At 41.0% G+C, this 18988-nt stretch overlaps 1 protein-coding gene across 1 annotated transcript in view; it reads left to right on the forward strand.

Moving 5' to 3' along the window:
* The window catches only part of LOC124616139 (myosin-VIIa-like), a 388269-nt gene that overhangs the window by 307777 nt on the left and 61504 nt on the right, over positions 1-18988 (forward strand). Inside the window, exon 32 of the mRNA XM_047144413.1 lies at positions 8293-8430. Coding sequence (XP_047000369.1) covers positions 8293-8430 — 138 coding nt within the window. The remainder of the gene's footprint in view (positions 1-8292; positions 8431-18988) is intronic.

The following is an 18988-nucleotide window of genomic DNA, read 5'->3' on the forward strand; positions in this document are numbered from 1 at the left end:
TATATGAGTCATTGTTTGGCCTGACCAACTACTGAAATAGTCATTGTCACTGTGGATGGGTATATTTAGGTGTCTGCATTATTGTTCATGCATGAGTGTGTACTTGAAAGAGAAAGAATGATAGAATGACAGCCAATGAAGTCTCTATATTGTGATGTGTGCCAATGAGCTAACATGTCCTTACATTTTTAAGCTGTCATGTTAAAAGACATGGGAGTTATCCTTAAAACACATTCTCTGCTCTCGTAATTATCCCAGTCTCAAACTACGGTAACATACTGTCCTCACACCCTCCACGCCACAGTTTCCACCCACTCTGTCCTATCACCTCCTTCCCATTCTCATCTCCAACCCTCTTTGTTTACTACCCACTGCCAAAGCACCAGTCAATCTTTCTCGACTCCTCTCCTTTTTTGCTCCATTTTCCCCACCTCTCTGCCCCATGGCCTCCTGACCCCGTACCTGTTGGCATTCTAGTCCCCGCACACATTCTCAGACTGCTCTCCTCTCTCCCCCCCACCCATACACACTGCTATCCCTTTCCTGCTCCCTCCAGATTGGTGCTTCTATCTCACTTGATAGTTGCATTCTGGCCCGAGTTGCCAGAGTTGGCATTCATGGGTGTGTGAGATGTGCTTTTCTTTTTAATTTGTCCCTTGGGTTGCATTCCGAGTAAGTACTGGGCTGGAGCATAAATTCATAGCATTTTTCCATAAGTTTAATATACATAACAGATATACATAATGGAGACTTTAGTGACCAATAATATAGTCTTCTTTACTATTTACAACACTCTACAATCACTCGGGTAACTTTTCAATTCCACAACAGTAGAAATGATGTGGTTCCAAGGTGAAGAACTCATTGAGTTATGTTTGGAACACATTTTCATCCAGAAGGGGAGATCCGAAGATCCTTGAAGGTTCTTTGGTGGAGAGCGGGGAAGGTGAAAATCTAAGAGCGCTAGATTAGATGAATAAGGTGGGTCCGGAATGACTTCCAAACCCAACTCCTGTATAGTGTTTGTTGTCAGTCTAGCAGACTGCGGGAAGGGGGGTTGGGAGGGGGGGGGGCATTATCGTGAAGAAGTATCACTTCATGCAGTCTTCCTGGTCATTGTTCTTTGATTGTGTCTGCAAGATGTCCCAGTTTGTTGACAATAAATGTCAGCAGAGGTCTTTGTGTGGGGAGTTGCTGCTTTGTTTGGACCCATCAATTTCTTTCTTTTCCTTTGTTAGGATGCAGGTATCATTTATTGTCACCAGTAATGATACAGGATAGGAATGGCCGGTGTTTCTCATGAGCCAATTGATGACAAGCAAGGAGAGATTCACATAAGGCCACCCACAGAATTTTTGATTTTTGGCTTAGAGCTTGCAGTACCCATACACTCCACCCAATTTTTGAATCTTCCCCATTGCATGTAAATGTCGCATGATGGTGGACTGATCACAGTTCATCCTATTTGCCAGTCCTTGCATATGCTGACATGGATCATTGTGGATTAATGTGTTTACAAGATTTCATCAAACCCCTAAGGTCTTTCTAAATGTAGAGTTTTATGTCCACCACAGGACACACACACTCGACTGAATTGATGAATTGTTTATTCACAAATTTCTGTTGATTTGAACAAACAACCTAAATGTACTTGGAGAGTCTTCCAGATTAAACAGCAAATAAACACTTCTTCTGTAGTTCTTAGAGGGCATAAAAGTCTGTTCTTGCCACTGCCAAGAATGAAGTCACTTGTTACCCTATATAGCGGAAACAATAAAAGTTAAGTTCTGAAATGCTACTTGTCCAGTCATCGTGAATGCTCTGTTCTTTTATGAGTACAAGAGATTTCAAGTTAAATTTTCTCATTACAATCCCCAAAATGATGTCCTAGTCAAGACCCGCCTAGCTGGTAGTTTCTAGTTCTCGCTAGTGCGATGTCTTGGCCAGAAGAGTGGAGGTGAATGGTGGACTGGACAATGACGGCTGTGGTGGCGGTGACTCTGGTGATGATTATCAGTTTTTGGCAGTGATATCACTGCTGTCTGCTGCTTCAGTGGGAGCTTAAATTCTCGCTTCACAGAAGCTTCGCTGCAGAGCTGGGCTGCAGTAGCAGAACATAGTGCCAATCTGAGCATACCGATTCTAGATGCATGTAATGATTGTGGTGTCAGTGCAACCTCTGGAATTGCCCTCTGTTGGCCTCCCTGCTGGCTTCCTCACCTTACTGTGCAGAGCCATGGGTGTTTGAATATTGTGGCCAGACATTCAGCCACTACTGTTCCATGGTAGGTGTGCCACAGGACAGAGAATTCCTAATGTCAAAACAGTCCTCAAATCAAGAAAACCATTTCTTTGTCTTTCTGTCCAGTGGAATTATTCTCATACATGGTGCAAATGTTTCTGGCTGCCTCTGCTACTGTCATCCTTCTACTGAAGTCAAACAGAAGAATATGTCAGAAATATTCCAATTTCTTCCCTTGGCACTCCATTTTCTAGTGTCCACAGGTCCACTCACTATTTCCAAATGACAAAATGGCAATGTGTGGACTGAAATAGCAACAGTGAACTATAAATTAAAAAAAAATGACAATTGTAGAATAAACCCATAGCAACTGGAATGTCAACATCCAAAAAAAAAACACTATGAACTTATGCACCAACCTAATAGTTCTCAATTGGACTACATTGAAGTCTTCTGTAGCTTCGTTATCAGCTGAACTTCCAAATGCGAATACACTGTCTCTCTGCTTGTTCATTGTTATGTTCCATTTTATACAAGTAATCAAAATAGTTACAAAAGCATTAACAAAAATGAGGATGGGGAATCATCACCTGTAGCTGATTGATGCTGCATAATCCAGCTGTGGAAAGTTATTACTAATTTGCAATGTTCCACTCTTTCTTTGGTTTAATTAGACACTCTTACAAACACCAAATGCATCCACCTGTGTGTGTGTGTGTGTGTGTGTGTGTGTGTGTGAGAGAGAGAGAGAGAGAGAGAGAGAGACAGAGAGAGAGAGGTGTAGCAAGCAACACCTTTGTGCTGCTGTTGTGTCTCAATGTGATGGACCAATAAGCTATGTGTGACTTGTTGCCTTTGATTTCATTCAGGAACATCTGTTGTAGCAATACTCTCTAGAGACTTTTGCTGGATGTGGCATCAATAAGGGCTATATATGAGCAGGAAAAATTATCATATAGAATGTTCTGATAATTTCAGAATGTGATTACATTATTTTACATTGTGAATAATTGAAATCCACATATCTTTGAGAGTGAAAAATGAATATATTTACCAATAATAAAGTGTTGTTTTACACTGAAGTGCCAAAGAAAATGGTATAGGTATGCATATTCACGCACAGAGATATTTAAACAGGCAGAATACAGTGCTGCAGTTGGCAACACCCATATAAGGCAACAAGTTTCTGGCGCAGTTGTTAGATTGGTTACTGCTACTATAATGGCAGGTTATCAAGATTTAAGTGAGTTTGAATGTGGTATTATAGTTGCAAATTGAGCAATGGGACACAGCACCTCCGAGGTAGTGATGAAGTGGGGATTTTCCCATACGACCATTTCACAAGTGTACTGTGAATATCAGGAATTTGATATAACATCAAATCTCTGACATCGCTGTGGCCGGAAAAAGATCCTGCAAGAATGGGACCAATGATGGCTGAAGAGTCATTCAACGTGATAGAAGTGCAACCCTCCCACAAATTGCTGCTGATTTCAATGCTGGGCCATCAACAAGTGTCAGCGTGTGAACCATTCAACAAAACATCATCAATATGGGCTTTCAGAGCAGAAGACCCACCCGCGTACCCTTGATGACTGCACAATACGAAGCTTTACGTCTTGCCTGGGCCCATCAGCACCAACATTGGACTGTTCATGACTGGAAACATGTTGCCTGGTCAGACAAGTCCCATTTCAAATTGCATTGAGCAGATGGACATGTATGGGTATGGAGACAACCTCATGAATCCATTGACTGTGCATGTCAGAGAGAGAGAGAGAGAGAGAGAGAGAGAGAGAGAGAGAGAGAGAGAGTGTGTGTGTGTGTGTGTGTGTGTGTCTAGTGTTGAGAAGGCCTTAATGACTGAAAGCTTTAGTTGTGAGAGTCTTTTTTGTTGTGGCTTTCTGCGACTCAGCATCTCAGCTATATGATGAGGAGCAACTTTCCTTCTCATAACTGTTACATTCCATCCTGGATTTTCCATTGTTTGTTCATTACATTATAATTATTCTTTGGGTTTATAGCGATTTATGTTTTGAAATATTCAAAAAATTCGAATTTGCATGTTGTATAAGTAAGAGGCTAAAAATATTTTTTAATAAAGGTTTACATAGTTGTAGTGGAAGGGGAATTGAAGTCAAATGCAGTTACATAGCACATGGAGAAACTAATACATGCAGAATTCCTTTTCTTATCGCCAGCTTATGAGGCCCGCTTTTGTTCTTTGTGGTTGTGTGCTGTTATAAATATGGTCATGTGCATGAATACTGTGCTACCTACTTGCAAGCACATGTCATGCTGAGGTGAAATAGTGCTCACAATAGCAGTGCTGTGTCCATGGATGCACACGCAGTGCTGTCGATGAGCCTGGCACACAAGAGGTGGCACCTGCTGAAGATTCTGGGGGACAACCTACCATCCTGTTTGGTTGCTGTCTGGAATATTTACATACATGTGCAGTGAGAACAGATTGGTGTCTGCCTGGAGGCCCTATTGCTGGTAAAGGCAGATGATGACCAAAGCTGAACCATCCAGGGACATGGGTGTACAATTCATTGATGAGTAGCTGAGACATAGCACAAACCATTGATGTATGGGTTTCTGTCTGTCATTTTGAATTTTGTTCTTCTCCAAAAGTAATTATACTTTGTTCTGTTGTTGTGCTCAAGTATGTCACTGCACTTTATAACTTCAGTTTGTTTATTAAAAAAAATATAAGTAATTTAAATATGTATAGAGAATATATTGTTAAGCATTTGTGCTGCACAAACACCTCATGACATGTTCTGTATGGCCTATCTCATGTATAAGTCTTATTACTCATTTCCATGATAGCAACAATCTTTTTAAGTGGTGGTGGTGGTGGTTAGTGTTTAACGTCCCGTCGACAACGAGGTCATTAGAGACGGAGCGCAAGCTCGGGTTAGGGAAGGATTGGGAAGGAAATCGGCCGTGCCCTTTCAAAGGAACCATCTCGGCATTCGCCTGAAACGATTTAGGGAAATCACGGAAAACCTAAATCGGGATGGCCGGAGACGAGATTGAACCGTCGTCCTCCCGAATGCGAGTCCAGTGTGCTAACCACTGCGCCACCTCGCTCGGTAATCTTTTTAAGTGGATATTAGCTGTATAGCCATGCAATTCAGTTAAGAAAGGGGTAAATCATTGCATAGTAAAATATTTTTAAAGTCTGACTGGGAACTATCTTTACAAGGTGTCTAATGAGATATAAACCACCACTGACTTTTCCACATGCAAAGCTAATGTAGTTTGTCCACCACAGACTTCATCAATGTACACACCTAGAAATTTGCAGCTGCCAGTTTCTGTTGCTGAGATGTTATTTGATCTTAAGTGTGCCAAAGTGCAGTGCCACACCTCTTCACACAGCATTCTTCTATCGCACATCACCGTATTTCAGTCTGTTGAATTGAAACATGTATATTTTATACTGGATGCCATCAAACTATATTCTCCTGCTTCCAGTCGGCCGGTTTGACATCCTGCCCCCCCCCCCCCCCCCCCCCTTTTTTTTAAAGTCTTCAGAAAATTTGCACTCTTTATTCCCCATTAGCTAACAACTTGCTGCTTTGTGTGACATAAAATTAAGTATAGGATACATAAAACCAGTAAAGAGAAGAGACAAGCAAGACAGTACACATTTCTTGAATCCTTAGCTCCTAGAATTTTTTTCTCTCTAATCTTGCTACAGTTTTACACGGCATACTTTCCTTTCTGCGAAAGGATCTGTTACCTCATCAAAGTTCATCAAACATTTTGCTACATGGAAAATCGAAATGTCATCGTCTAATACTGAAAAAAGCTGTAATTACAAACAGGCCCAAGACTGGTGTGGTTTCTCGACCTGATTATCTGTATTTTGTCACTGTCTGTGAGATAAAACAAAATAGGCCTTTGTAATACTGCAACAATTGTAACACATGCCAAATAAACGAGCAGAAATGGTCTTTTTTATAACACGGCAGAATATAATTCACAAAGTACCAATATCAAATGCCTATTAGGCCAACTACAAGCAAAAAGCTTTGCGTTAGGAAATAGTTTTACACTTCATGCATACGCTCCAGTTTCTCAAGCATGAGATCGAAAAGTAGTAGTGCGAAATTTTTATATAAATTTGGAATCGTAATATTCTTCCATAATTTAAGTGATGTCACCGTTTCTTCTCCTTCCTCGTTCTAACAAACAATGATGTCATCACTAATTCTGTACCTATTCCTGCCAATGTCAAAGCTTATTCATCGGTTAACTTCACTAACTCTGCCAAAATCACCACTTTAGTTATCCCGTGATTAATCTCTGGTTAGGCGTTGTTACGTGTTCGTACAATGTGTTTTCCGCACTACTTCCAGAATAGACCTTAAAGCGGCTGCTAGCCGGAGACCATACAACTGGCCTTGCTAGTATAGCGATCTGGCCAAAAATTCTCTGTCAAAATTTCATTTTCATGGATACACCGAGAAGATAATACGTAATCTTTCTTACCTGTTATTCCTGTTAGTTGTTTATTCGCACTCTTGTCGTCTGAACCTATGGATTTCACTGGTAATCATAACAATGCTCATCATTCGAAAACCCAGTCAACCACATAATCAGACAGTGGTTGGCTTTCTTTCATTCGGCTGTATTCTGCTCAGCTCGGAGCCCCTTTTGTCTGCAGGATGGACAAGGATTCCACCGACAGAGACATCACGTACACTACGTACACTATGCATGCATTCACGAATCAACTTATGATTCATTCATAAATCAACTTAGAACATGTTCAATAATGTTCAAAAACCGACAGGGACATGTTTCAAAGTCATACGAATAATCGATAGACCAACGTACGCTGCGCTTTGTGAAACAAGGTTTTTTCCTCAATAATATGAACTTGCCCCCCCCCCTCCACCCCCCCCCCCCCTCTCCCCCTCTCGCACAGTCTCCTAGATCCAGGGCTGCTGTACAATCTGGCAGCTTGGGGGCGCCAATACAGCCAACAACCACGTCATGTTTCTGTAGCCAGAAGCGGAAGAGATCCCACTCGTAACTGGTAAAACAAATCTAATGTTAACAGTTGTGACATCATGCTCATTGGAGGCAATTTGTTGTTATGAAGCATTGCATAGTCTTCCTAAAGCCTTTGACATGTTTTGCTGCTGGTAAATGCTTGTATGAGCACTGTGTTTTGTTGCTGTATACGGTGCATTTCCTTCGCAATTTAAGTTTTATTTTAGTTTTTTCTCTCGTTCATGTTTTATTACTGCAGTATTATTCTGCAGTAGCAGGATACAGTAATATCCTTTGTTAGAGTATTGGTTCTTACCAGTCAAAATTACAAAAATTTAACTGGGAACAAAAACAATGAAAAATTCCCAGAATTCAAAAAAATTCCCAGGTTTTTCCCGGTATTCTCCCAGATGAAAAAATTCCCAAGTTTTTCCCAGATTTCCCAGTTGTCCTGGGTCATAGACACCCTGTGAAAAGATGGTCAAGTGAAGTGGGATTTCTGAAGCAGGTTGACAGATTCAAAGAAAGTTTCTTCAACAAAAGGTATACTGGAAACAAATATTGAGAAAAATGTTTTGCAAGTCTACATGAGGCACACAAATCTGTGAAAGGGAAGTATGGATTTTGGGATAAATGGAAAAGATTGAACTGGAAGCAATTAAAATGTCATGTTACAGAAGGATATTAAGTGTAAATTGGACACATAGGTTTAACATGGAGAGATAATGTTTGAAAACACACATGCACTGTCCTAGATTTTGGAACTAATAATATTTCCTTCTTTAGAGTGGAGAGAGTGGTAGACTGGGGAAGATTAAAAAGGAAGGATAAGTCACTCAGATCACAGGATGAGAGGGACCCACTTTTTGTGAGGATAAGGGGAATGAAGTATTAGACAGAGGATAGTATCATGCAGAATAGAGGATGAAATGCATAAAATATCATACTACATGTGATGCAGATTTCAGCTGTTTAATTATAATCATAATTTCTGCATTTTATTTTTAAGTTTGTGATGCATCTAATTTTCTTTTTAGGATATTCTGAAGGATGAAATTTACTGTCAGATAATGCGACAGCTGACTGACAATAAAAACCACTTGAGTGAAGAACGTGGTTGGGAACTCATGTGGTTGGCAACAGGTTTGTTCTGTTGCAGCAAGATATTGCTTAAGGTAAGTTCATATGGTGTAGATATTTTTCCAGTATACGAGCTATGATGCATTTTTGTCTTCCTTCTCATCATCTCCATCTTGTTGTGTGATTTGAGCATAGTGACTCAGCAGAATTATTCTGTATTGTATGGACAGAAATCAGGCAGAAACTCACAATTAAAAAGGTAGTAGTTTGTGGTACGATTCATATATCAGCATCAGAGTTCATAAGGCTTTTGTATAATATTTGATGAATGTTACACATTCAAAATTAATTTTAAAATATGTATAGTTAAGATCCCATAGTGTGTCACTGTGTTGCATGTTAACTGTCTGATAACAATTACTTCTGGAAATACTTAAATTGTGGCCTCTGCTATCTTTGGGTCATGGGGATAATAACTTAGGGAAGTATACACTATCATTAGAAATAACTTTTATAGAGACAGACTATAAAAAACTTGTGTTTATCAATAGTCACATTGCATCTCCAATGCCTTTGCAGCCAAATATCAGAGGGGGCGGAAATATCTGCATGAAATCGTTTGTTTCTAAGCCCAGGAACTCACTTTATTAGTGAATACAATAGTATGTTGTAGTTTGAATACTTCATTATTATACTTGCCCGTGTTGGCTGACTAAAAACTCACAGAGAAATGGCTTAGAAAATTATAGCTAGACAGTCCTACAACTGCTTAATGGCAAACAATATCTTCCAGAATGAGATTTTCACTCTGCAGCAGAGTGTGCACTGATATGAAACTTCCTGGCAGATGAAAACTGTGTGCTGGACTGAGGATCAAACTCAGGACCTTTGCCTTTCACAGGCAAGTGCTCTACCAATGGAGCTACCTAAGCAAGACTCACGACCCGTCCTCACAGCTTCAATTCTGCCAGAAGAGCTTCTGTGAGGTTTGGAATGTAGGAGATCAGGTACTTGCAGAATTGAAGCTGTGAGGACGGGTCGTGAGTCATGCTTGGGTAGCTCCATTGGTAGAACACTTGCCCGCAAAAGGCAAAGGTCCCGAGTTCGAGTCTCAGTCTGGCACATAGTTTTAATCTGCCAGGAAGTTTCAATTAATATCTTAATCTCACAGGGACTCATACAATTTCAGACAAGCGAAAAGGATCTCCTGGTTCTATAAATTGACACTGATAGCCACACATTAAATGAGTATAGCTGGACAATAAGCTAAAATAGAGCCAACACATAGGAAAACAATAATGGTGCTCATAGTATATTTTGCTTGAAGAATGCCTCGCCGTGGTGTCTTTATGATCAGGGTGCTGGCTCAATTTGCATACATTTTCCACCTTTTGTTTCATGGAATTATCAGTGAAGTTAAAGTCAATAGTGTATATAAACACATATCTTGTAGAAGCTTGTTCAGATAAAATGAAATTCATACCCCACTTTGTACTAAAATTACATTTTAATTGTGTATGTTATTGAGATGAAAATCAGTTCCATGTGAACTGTGATTTATATAACTATAACATCAGAAATAAAAATAATTTTCTTACAGACTTTGCCTCCTTGTGTTAGGTTCTGAGAAGGTTTCTGTGCTTTAATGCAAAGGTTTTCAACAACCTTCCACTGATTATAAAACAAGAAAATGGAAATCATTGAACTTCAAATGCAAATAACGTACCTGCTCAGCTACTCCAAGAAATTATCCAATTATCTACTTGTAGATACGGAAAGTGAAAATTCCCCTCAGCTATACAGCAAGTAGCAATATTCCTTGTAAACAGTTCTCTATTGTTATGGCAAAGCCAAATTTAATATTATGACAGACTTCAGGACCACAGAATAACTGCTAATATATAACATTGCCAGTAGCACTCTAAAATCAATATCAACTTCATAAATTTGTTTGCATGTGGTTGGAGGCCTCTATAAATATGGTGAATAGAATGATATGGTGGGAAGATGTTAACTAGTTTATTGACTGGTAGAAATTATGACACCAATACACAAGATTAAACTGAAAATGTACTTAGAAATTTGATGAGAGTCAGAAATGTTCTTATGCTGACTGGACACTAAGTGAACCTAACATATGTGCAGTGAGTGACAGCATGTTGCAGCAGCTTACATGATTTATTGAGCACCTAGAGGGGCTTCTCAGTTTTTGGCGAGATCACTCCATTTTATTTCTTAAGACATATGTGTATATACAGTACAGACACGCATTAAATTAAATTTAGCAATATCTCCACATCCTTTAATCCAAATACATAACATATCATGACTTTATTTTCAACTACACCTAGAATGTATACACAACAGTTGCTCAACAGCAAGAGATGCACTAGGAGAGGTAGAATAGGGCCACACAGCCCCAACCTCTTGGTAGTGACTATGTCTCAGGGTTGAATGTTTTCCAATGAAGTAATTACAGACACATTATCCTTGTAAACATGAACAACAGCAATACTAACCCAGACCATGGAATAACTGTTTACATGTAACAACAGAGGTAGCAAAGATAAAATATCAGTATCAGTGTTATAAATCTGTTTGTATATGGTAGGATGCCACCTATAAACATGATGAATAGAACAATGTGATGATGACTAACTAATGACTGACAGAAATTATGACTGTGTGATTACTCAGATAACATAAACAAGATCAAACTGATAATGGACTTAGAAATTTTAAGCAAGTCAGAAATGCTCTTGTTCTGGATAAGTGTACTAAGCAAACCTAGTGCGCACATGGTGAGTGACAGTGTATTTCAACAACTTATTAATCTTGTGTGCATCCAAGAGGCAGGGCCCTGTGTTAAGAACCCAGATTTGCACCAAAAGAAAAAAAAATTGCTTCTTGGCTTTTGGCAAGGTGAATGGGTTTTATTTCTTAAAACGATGTAAACAAAGCACAGACAGCCATTAACCTAAATTTAGCAATATATCCATGTTCTTTAATCCAAATACATAACGTAATAGTGTCTGAGACTGTGTGGCAATGATGTCTTGTATCAGAGAGTCAGCACAGTACTGTTGACACTGAACACAAGTAAATCTGCACTTATGACTTAAACCCCGGAGATCAGCTATCCATGCCTGATAGGACTCGCTTAATTGCAGTTGCTACTGATGAAAGTCCACATGGGAAGCAAAAAGGTGGGTTTGCTTATGATAATAAGCACGGAGAAAATCACACATCTGAGAAAATGACAATGCCCCAGGGTCTGTTAATGGAACGAATTTCTGAAGAGAGAAAAAAACAGTTTTGGGCGCAATCCAAGACAAGAAAAATGATTATTGCACAGCCGAGTCTGCTACATGAAAGGCGGCATAATGCTGCTGTAAATACTGCATGTATGAATCCCACTTTTCTTCCTCCTCTTGGAATGGTGGAAAAGCTGGGGGCATGATTATCTGTGCCGAGGGCGACTGCAGACACTCACTGAAGTAACCAACTTAGAAAGCAAGTCTAGCTGCTGTTGTTGCTGTTCAAGTAGCAGCTGCAACTGCTACTACAACAACTGAATCAATGCTGAATCCATTGTTCTCATGGAACACACATAGAAAATGACCAACCTCATTGCCAAAAAGAGTGGTATCTATAGTTTTATTGCAAATAACAAGTATACAGTAAATACAATTGCAGTGACTAAGCACCAGAATTTATGCACAGATGTCAGGCACGATGGTAAAAACAGTCAGGTCAAGTCCAATAACCAGCAAGTTCACCATAATAAATTACAGAACAGTCATACTTGGCAGACAGAACCTCAATGGGGCGGGAACAATATAGGAGAGAGTGGGATGTGCTGCTGGTGTGCCACCATGTCCACTCAGCCAGTGGTGGCACTGGCATCAAATGAAAGAGGCACTCTCATATCAATTTCTCCCCAGTGGCATCAAATGCAATTTATGCGATTGTGATGATCACAGCATATATTAACAAGGCTCCACATCTCTACCCCCCCTTTGGGGAGCTGGTGCCACCAACATCAGTGGGAAAATGCAGGAGGTTGAGAAGACAGGAGTGGCACCATAGACAGAATGGTGTAGCAGAGGAGGCTGTGGTGTAGCAATGGTGGCAGCAGTGGCACTGGGGGCAGCACCAGCAGCAATGGTGGAACAGCAGCTGTATGTTGATGATGTTCAGCTTGATGACAACTGATGAGGCATTGCTGTTGTGCCACTGGGCAGCTGTCTCTGACTCAGTGAGGCACATGGCCAGAGGCGGCTTGATAATAGGGTGCCATGCATGGGAACAATGACATCACATGTGCTAGTGGTGTGGAAATCATGCCGTCAGTGGCGTGGAGCGAGTGCAGTGACAGCTGGGGGAGGGCTGATGAGTGCTCGTCTAGGAGACCAGCATCCACGTGGCTGCTATCTGACATTAGTGGAAGACACGGCACAGCTGGCAGCCACATCTTGATAGTGACAGTGCCCAACAGTTCCTGAAGCTAAGGCACCCCCATCATGTCCAGCCCCAGGAAAGAGCAGTGCTTGCAGGTGGACCATCTGCCAGTGTTGGCTGTGGGTGGGTGTCGTGGCAGATTGGCACTCTACTGAGGGTGCAACTGGCTCTGATAACAGGAGAGTGACATTACCGGTGTCCATGGTGAATTTTCACTGACTGTGCATCACTCGCACTGTTGTAAGTGGCCATGCAGGAGATCAACTATGTGCCAAGATAGGGGTTTCTGTGGCATATCTTCAAGGGTGGGAATTTAAGGAGATGGGACCTGGATAAACTGAAAGAACCAGAGGTTGTACAGAGTTTCAGGGAGAGCATAAGGGAACAATTGACAGGAATGGGGGAAAGAAATACAGTAGAAGAAGAATGGGTAGCTCTGAGGGATGAAGTAGTGAAGGCAGCAGACGATCAAGTAGGTAAAAAGACGAGGGCTAATAGAAATCCTTGGGTAACAGAAGAAATATTGAATTTAACTGATGAAAGGAGAAAATATAAAAATGCAGTAAATGAAGCAGGCAAAAAGGAATACAAACGTCTCAAAAATGAGATCGACAGGAAGTGCAAAATGGCTCAGCAGGGATGGCTAGAGGACAAATGTAAAGATGTAGAGGCTTGTCTCACTAGGGGTAAGATAGTTACTGCCTACAGGAAAATTAAAGAGACCTTTGGAGAGAAGAGAACCACTTGTATGAATATAAAGAGCTCAGATGGCAACCCAGTTCTAAGCAAAGAAGGGAAAGCAGAAAGGTGGAAGGAGTATATAGAGGGTCTATACAAGGGCGATGTAGTTGAGGACAATATTATGGAAATCGAAGAGGATGTAGATGAAGACGAAATAGGAGATAAGATACTGCATGAAGAGTTTGACAGAGCATTGAAAGACATTCCATTAGAACTACTGATGGCCTTGGGAGAGCCAGTCATGACAAAACTCTACCATCTGGTGAGCAAGATGTATCAGACAGGCAAAATACCCTCAGACTTCAAGAAGAATATAATAATTCCAATCCCAAAGAAAGCAGGTTTTGACAGATGTGAAAATTACCGAACTATCAGTTTAATAAATCACAGCTGCAAAATACTAACGCGAATTCTTTACAGACGAATGGAAAAACTGGTAGAAGCGGACCACGGGGAAGATCAGTTTGGATTCCGTTGGAACACGTGAGGCGATACTAACCTTACGACTTATCTTAGAAGAAAGATTAAGAAAAGGCAAACCTACGTTTCTAGCATTTGTAGACTTTGAGAAAGCTTTTGACAATGTTAACTGGAATACTCTCTTTCAAATTCTGAAGGTGGCAGGGGTAAAATACAGGGAGCGAAAGGCTATTTACAATTTGTACAGAAACCAGATGGCAGTTATAAGAGTCGAGGGGCATGAAAGGGAAGCAGTGGTTGGGAAAGGAGTGAGACAGGGTTGTAGCCTCTCCCCGATGTTATTCAATCTGTATATTGAGCAAGCAGTAAAGGGAACAAAAGAAAAATTCGGAGTAGGTATTAAAATTCATGGAGAAGAAGTAAAAACTTTTAGGTTCGCCGATGACATTGTAATTCTGTCAGAGACAACAAAGGACTTGGAAGAGCAGTTGAACGGAATGAACAGTGTCTTGAAAGGAGGATATAAGATGAACATCAACAAAAGCAAAACAAGGATAATGGAATGTAGTCAAATTAAATCGGGTGATGCTGAGGGAATTAGATTAGGAAATGAGACACTTAAAGTAGTAAAAGAGTTTTGCTATTTAGGGAGTAAAATAACTGATGATGGTCGAAGTAGAGAGGATATAAAATGTAGACTGGCAATGGCAAGGAAATCGTTTCTGAAGAAGAGAAATTTGTTAACATCGAGTATAGATTTAAGTGTCAGGAAGTCGTTTCTGAAAGTATTTGTATGGAGTGTGGCCATGTATGGAAGTGAAACATGGACAATAACTAGTTTGGACAAGAAGAGAATAGAAGCTTTCGAAATGTGGTGCTACAGAAGAATGCTGAAGATAAGGTGGGTAGATCATGTAACTAATGAGGAGGTATTGAATAGGATCAGGGAGAAGAGGAGTTTGTGGCACAACTTGACTAGAAGAGGGGATCGGATGGTAGGACATGTTTTGAGGCATCAAGGGATCACAGATTTAGCATTGGAGGGCAGCGTGGAGGGCAAACATCATAGAGGGAGACCAAGAGATGAATACACTAAGCAGATTCAGAAGGATGCAGGTTGCAGTAGGTACTGGGAGATGAAGAAGCTTGCACAGGATAGAGTAGCATGGAGAGCTGCAACAAATCAGTCTCAGGACTGAAGACCACAACAACAACAACATCTTCAAGGGTGTAAGCACATCTCAGACGTTAGTGTAGGTCAGAGCAGGAGCAGCAGAGTCCAGGGCTGTTGACCATGGAGTATCTCCACCGGGCTTCTGCCAGGCAGGAGTTTGGTAGTTTGGTCCATAGGTATTGAGAAACAGAGGCAACACTGAGTCTGCTACTGTCCACCAAGCACATTTTTAACTATGTTTTAAAAAATGCACACCACACACTCCACCTACCCATTAAATTGCAGGTGGAATGGTCGTGTGACTCGGGCCTCCCGGTGGGTAGACTGTTTGCCGGATGCAAGTTTTTCGATTTGACGCCACTTTGGTGACTTGTGCATCAATGGGGATGAAATGATGATGATTAGGACAACACAACACCCAGTTCCTGAGTGGAGAAAAATTTCCAACCCAGCCGGGAATCGAACCCGGGCCCTGAGGATTGACATTCTGTCATGCTGACCACTCAGCTACTGGCAGTGTACAGGTGAAATGGTGTGGATGTCGTATGGGCAGTTCTCCAGTGGCTAGGATGTAAGACAGTCGGGGTTCAAGTCCACAGGACTAGAGTGATCACGCCCTCGGAGTCATCCAGGGTGGTGCTAAGGAGGAGAGTTCTGTCACCTACTGTCAGCTGATGACAGAGCAGAAAATAGATGCAGAGCAGATGAGACTCCTTGGCAGGCAGGTGCTCATGCGAACCACTATATACAATATTGGACCGGTCAGAGTATGGGAGCTTGCCAGGTGGCCTGTACTATGTGATGGGCCATCACCGGAAGACTGTCCACCATGTGCTGCAAGTGAGTATCGATCTGGAAATAGACATCTTTGACTTTTTCAGAGGCTGTGTTGGGTTCCAAGCATAGATGCAACAACCCCTCTGCATTAGCATGCTTTGCTTTTGACCTATATTGAATCTCACACTTCTGTTCACTCAAAAACAAAATCTAGAGCAGGAGCCATTGTGTGGTCCTGTCCTGATGTTGGAACAGTGGGCTGAACAGTGCCAGAAGCAGCTTATGGTCCATGATGAGATGGAATTTGTTGCTATGAGGAAAACACAGAACTTCAGGACAGTGTGCACAATAGCTAAAGCCTCCTCGATCTGAGAATAATTGCATTGAGTGGCTGTTAACATTTTGGAGGCATGCGCTAGAGGCTGCTCAGAGCCATCAGTATGTCTGTGAGCTAACACTGCTGTAATACAGAAATGGAAAGCATCCATTGCTAGGATGAGCTGATTGTGCAGTGTAAAGATACTGAGGCATGCTGGTGTCTTTTGCAATGTTGGTGAATGATCTGTTGCAGTCTGCTGACCAAACAAAAGGAACACCTTTCCTTTGCAACTCATTCAATGGTGAGTTATATCTGCCATGTTAGGGAAAATTTTGAATAATAGATGACTTTACCCAGAGCCAATTGGAGTTACTTCAGCTTCCACAGTTTATGGAGGTTATCAATTGTTGATACTTGGTGTTTCATCTGTTTGGTGCTGTCCTTCAAAACAACATGTCCAAAATATTCAATGTTGGTCAGAAAAATCACTGATTTCCACTGATTACAGTTAAGGTGTGAGTGGACACATTGGTACATGAGTGACCTAGATATTAGTGTCAGTGGCATTGACAAACAGATGAAATTTTTAAAATTGACCAAAGCTTCAGAGTCCGGTGGAATGCCTATTAGATTTTATACAGGATCTGCAGCCGAATTTCCTCTTATTTTACACACAATGTACCACAGAGCCCTTGAACAAAAGACTCTGTATTCCAGTGGTTTGAAAAAAAGCCCAGGAAATACCCATCAACAAGAAGAGTAGCATAAGTGGTCAGCAAAAGTGCTGTCCAGTCTTATTGAAATATATCTCTTGTAGAATACTAGAACACATTCTGAGCTCAAACATTTTAATAAAGCATCTGGAATAAAATTAACTCCACCTTGCCAACAAGTATGGGTTCTGAAAAATTGACCTGTAAAACCCAACTTGCATTTTTTTTCTTGCATGTCATTGAGAAATCCATGGATCAAGGTTATCATACAGATGCAATATTTCTTGACTTCTGAGGAACATTTGACTTGGTACCATACCAACATTTATGAGGCCTGTCTAGAAAGTATCTGACCTTTGGCCAGAATAAATATTTCTAATACCTGATGGGGTTGGGACCTTAATCCCCCTCAAAGTTGGCCCCTTGTGCTTGCACACACTTAGCCCACCGATCCTTGCACTGCCAGAAACACCTCTGGAAGTCTTCTTTCGGAATGGTGTTCAGTTCTGTCATCGTGTTCTGCATTATCTTTTTTCTACTATCAAAATGGGATGCTTTCAGTGGGCTCTTCAATTTTGGAAACAACCAGAAGTCACAAGGAGCCATGTCTAGAGACGAGAGAGGTTGGCAAATGGCTGTAATTCCATGTTTGGTCAAGAAATTTTGGATCAAGTGGGATGAATGTGCGGGGTCGTTGTCGTCATGCAGTTGCCAGTTTTTTGCTGTCCACATGTCTGGTCCTTTGTGCCAAACTGCGTCACAAAGTTGCCAGAGAAGATCTCTTTTTTTTTGTTTCTGGGTCATACCTGTACATCCCTGACTCATCTCCAGTTATCACAGTGTTCAGAAACCCAGGATCAGTGTTGGTGGTGTCCATAAGGTCCTGTGCAATGTCAAAACGGAGGTCTTTTTGTTCTGGTGACAACTTGGGCACGAATTTTGCAGCCACTCAGTGCATGTTCAAATCATCACACAAAATTGCATGTGCAGAATCTTTACTCACTTCAACCTCTTGAACAATCTCCCACAGGGTGAAACGATAACCTGCCATCACCAAATTTTGCACCCTCTCAACAACAGCTGCACTCCGAGCAGTTTGGAGCCTGCCAGAACACTGGTCACTCTTCACTGATGTGCGGCCATTTTTGAATTAGTTGAACCACTCCTTAATTTGTGTTACACCCATTGCATCTTCTCCAAACACCTGCTGAACCTTATGAATTGTTTCGCTTTGAGAATCATCAAGCTTTTGACAAAATTTGATGCAGTATCATTGCCCAACATGTTCAGTCATCTTGAGAGAATTGGTAATCTGACGAACATGTTGTGTAACACCTCACTCAGCAACTGACAGGCAGTGACTGACATGCTGGAAGGCTGGGACAAAATTCGTGCACGTGAATAAAGGTCTCTTCCTTTTCTGTGTACAGTGGTGCCTTGCTATCATCTCGATTTTGCACTGGACAGTCAAAGGTCAGATACTTTTTAGACAGACCTCATATTAACAAAAAATTAAATTAGATTACATCTACATCTACATCTACATCTACATCTACATCTACATGTACATCCATACTCCGCAAGCCACCTGATGGTGTGTGGTGGAGGGTACCTTGAGTACCTCTATCGATTTAGTTCCATAGACCCAAAAAAATGAGATGATTCTTGTCTGTGTGAAACATGTCAGAAAGTATAACGTAAAAAACATAAAACATTTGAATATAATACTTACTACTCTGATCATTTCTACGGAGATTGTCAAAATAGGTGAATACAATGCAGTAAACTGTAACAGCTAATGCGCTGTCAGAATGAAACATTGTTATGCACTATTAATAAATTTATCATACAGATAATACCTAATCTTAACTGTTGTGACAAAGTGCTGACGAAACTGAAATCTAACAGATATTTTTACTTAAACTGACCTAACAGTCTGTTAAAATATTCATCTATAGAATAGATGGGGCCCCTTAGGGAAATGGCAGCAAGAGAGGGGAAGAAAACCAATGTGCACTCCGTGTGCATACCGGGGGGAGTCATTCCAG

The sequence above is a fragment of the Schistocerca americana genome, chromosome 5 (assembly GCF_021461395.2).
Source record: "Schistocerca americana isolate TAMUIC-IGC-003095 chromosome 5, iqSchAmer2.1, whole genome shotgun sequence".
NCBI classification, from domain to species: Eukaryota; Metazoa; Arthropoda; class Insecta; order Orthoptera; family Acrididae; genus Schistocerca; species Schistocerca americana.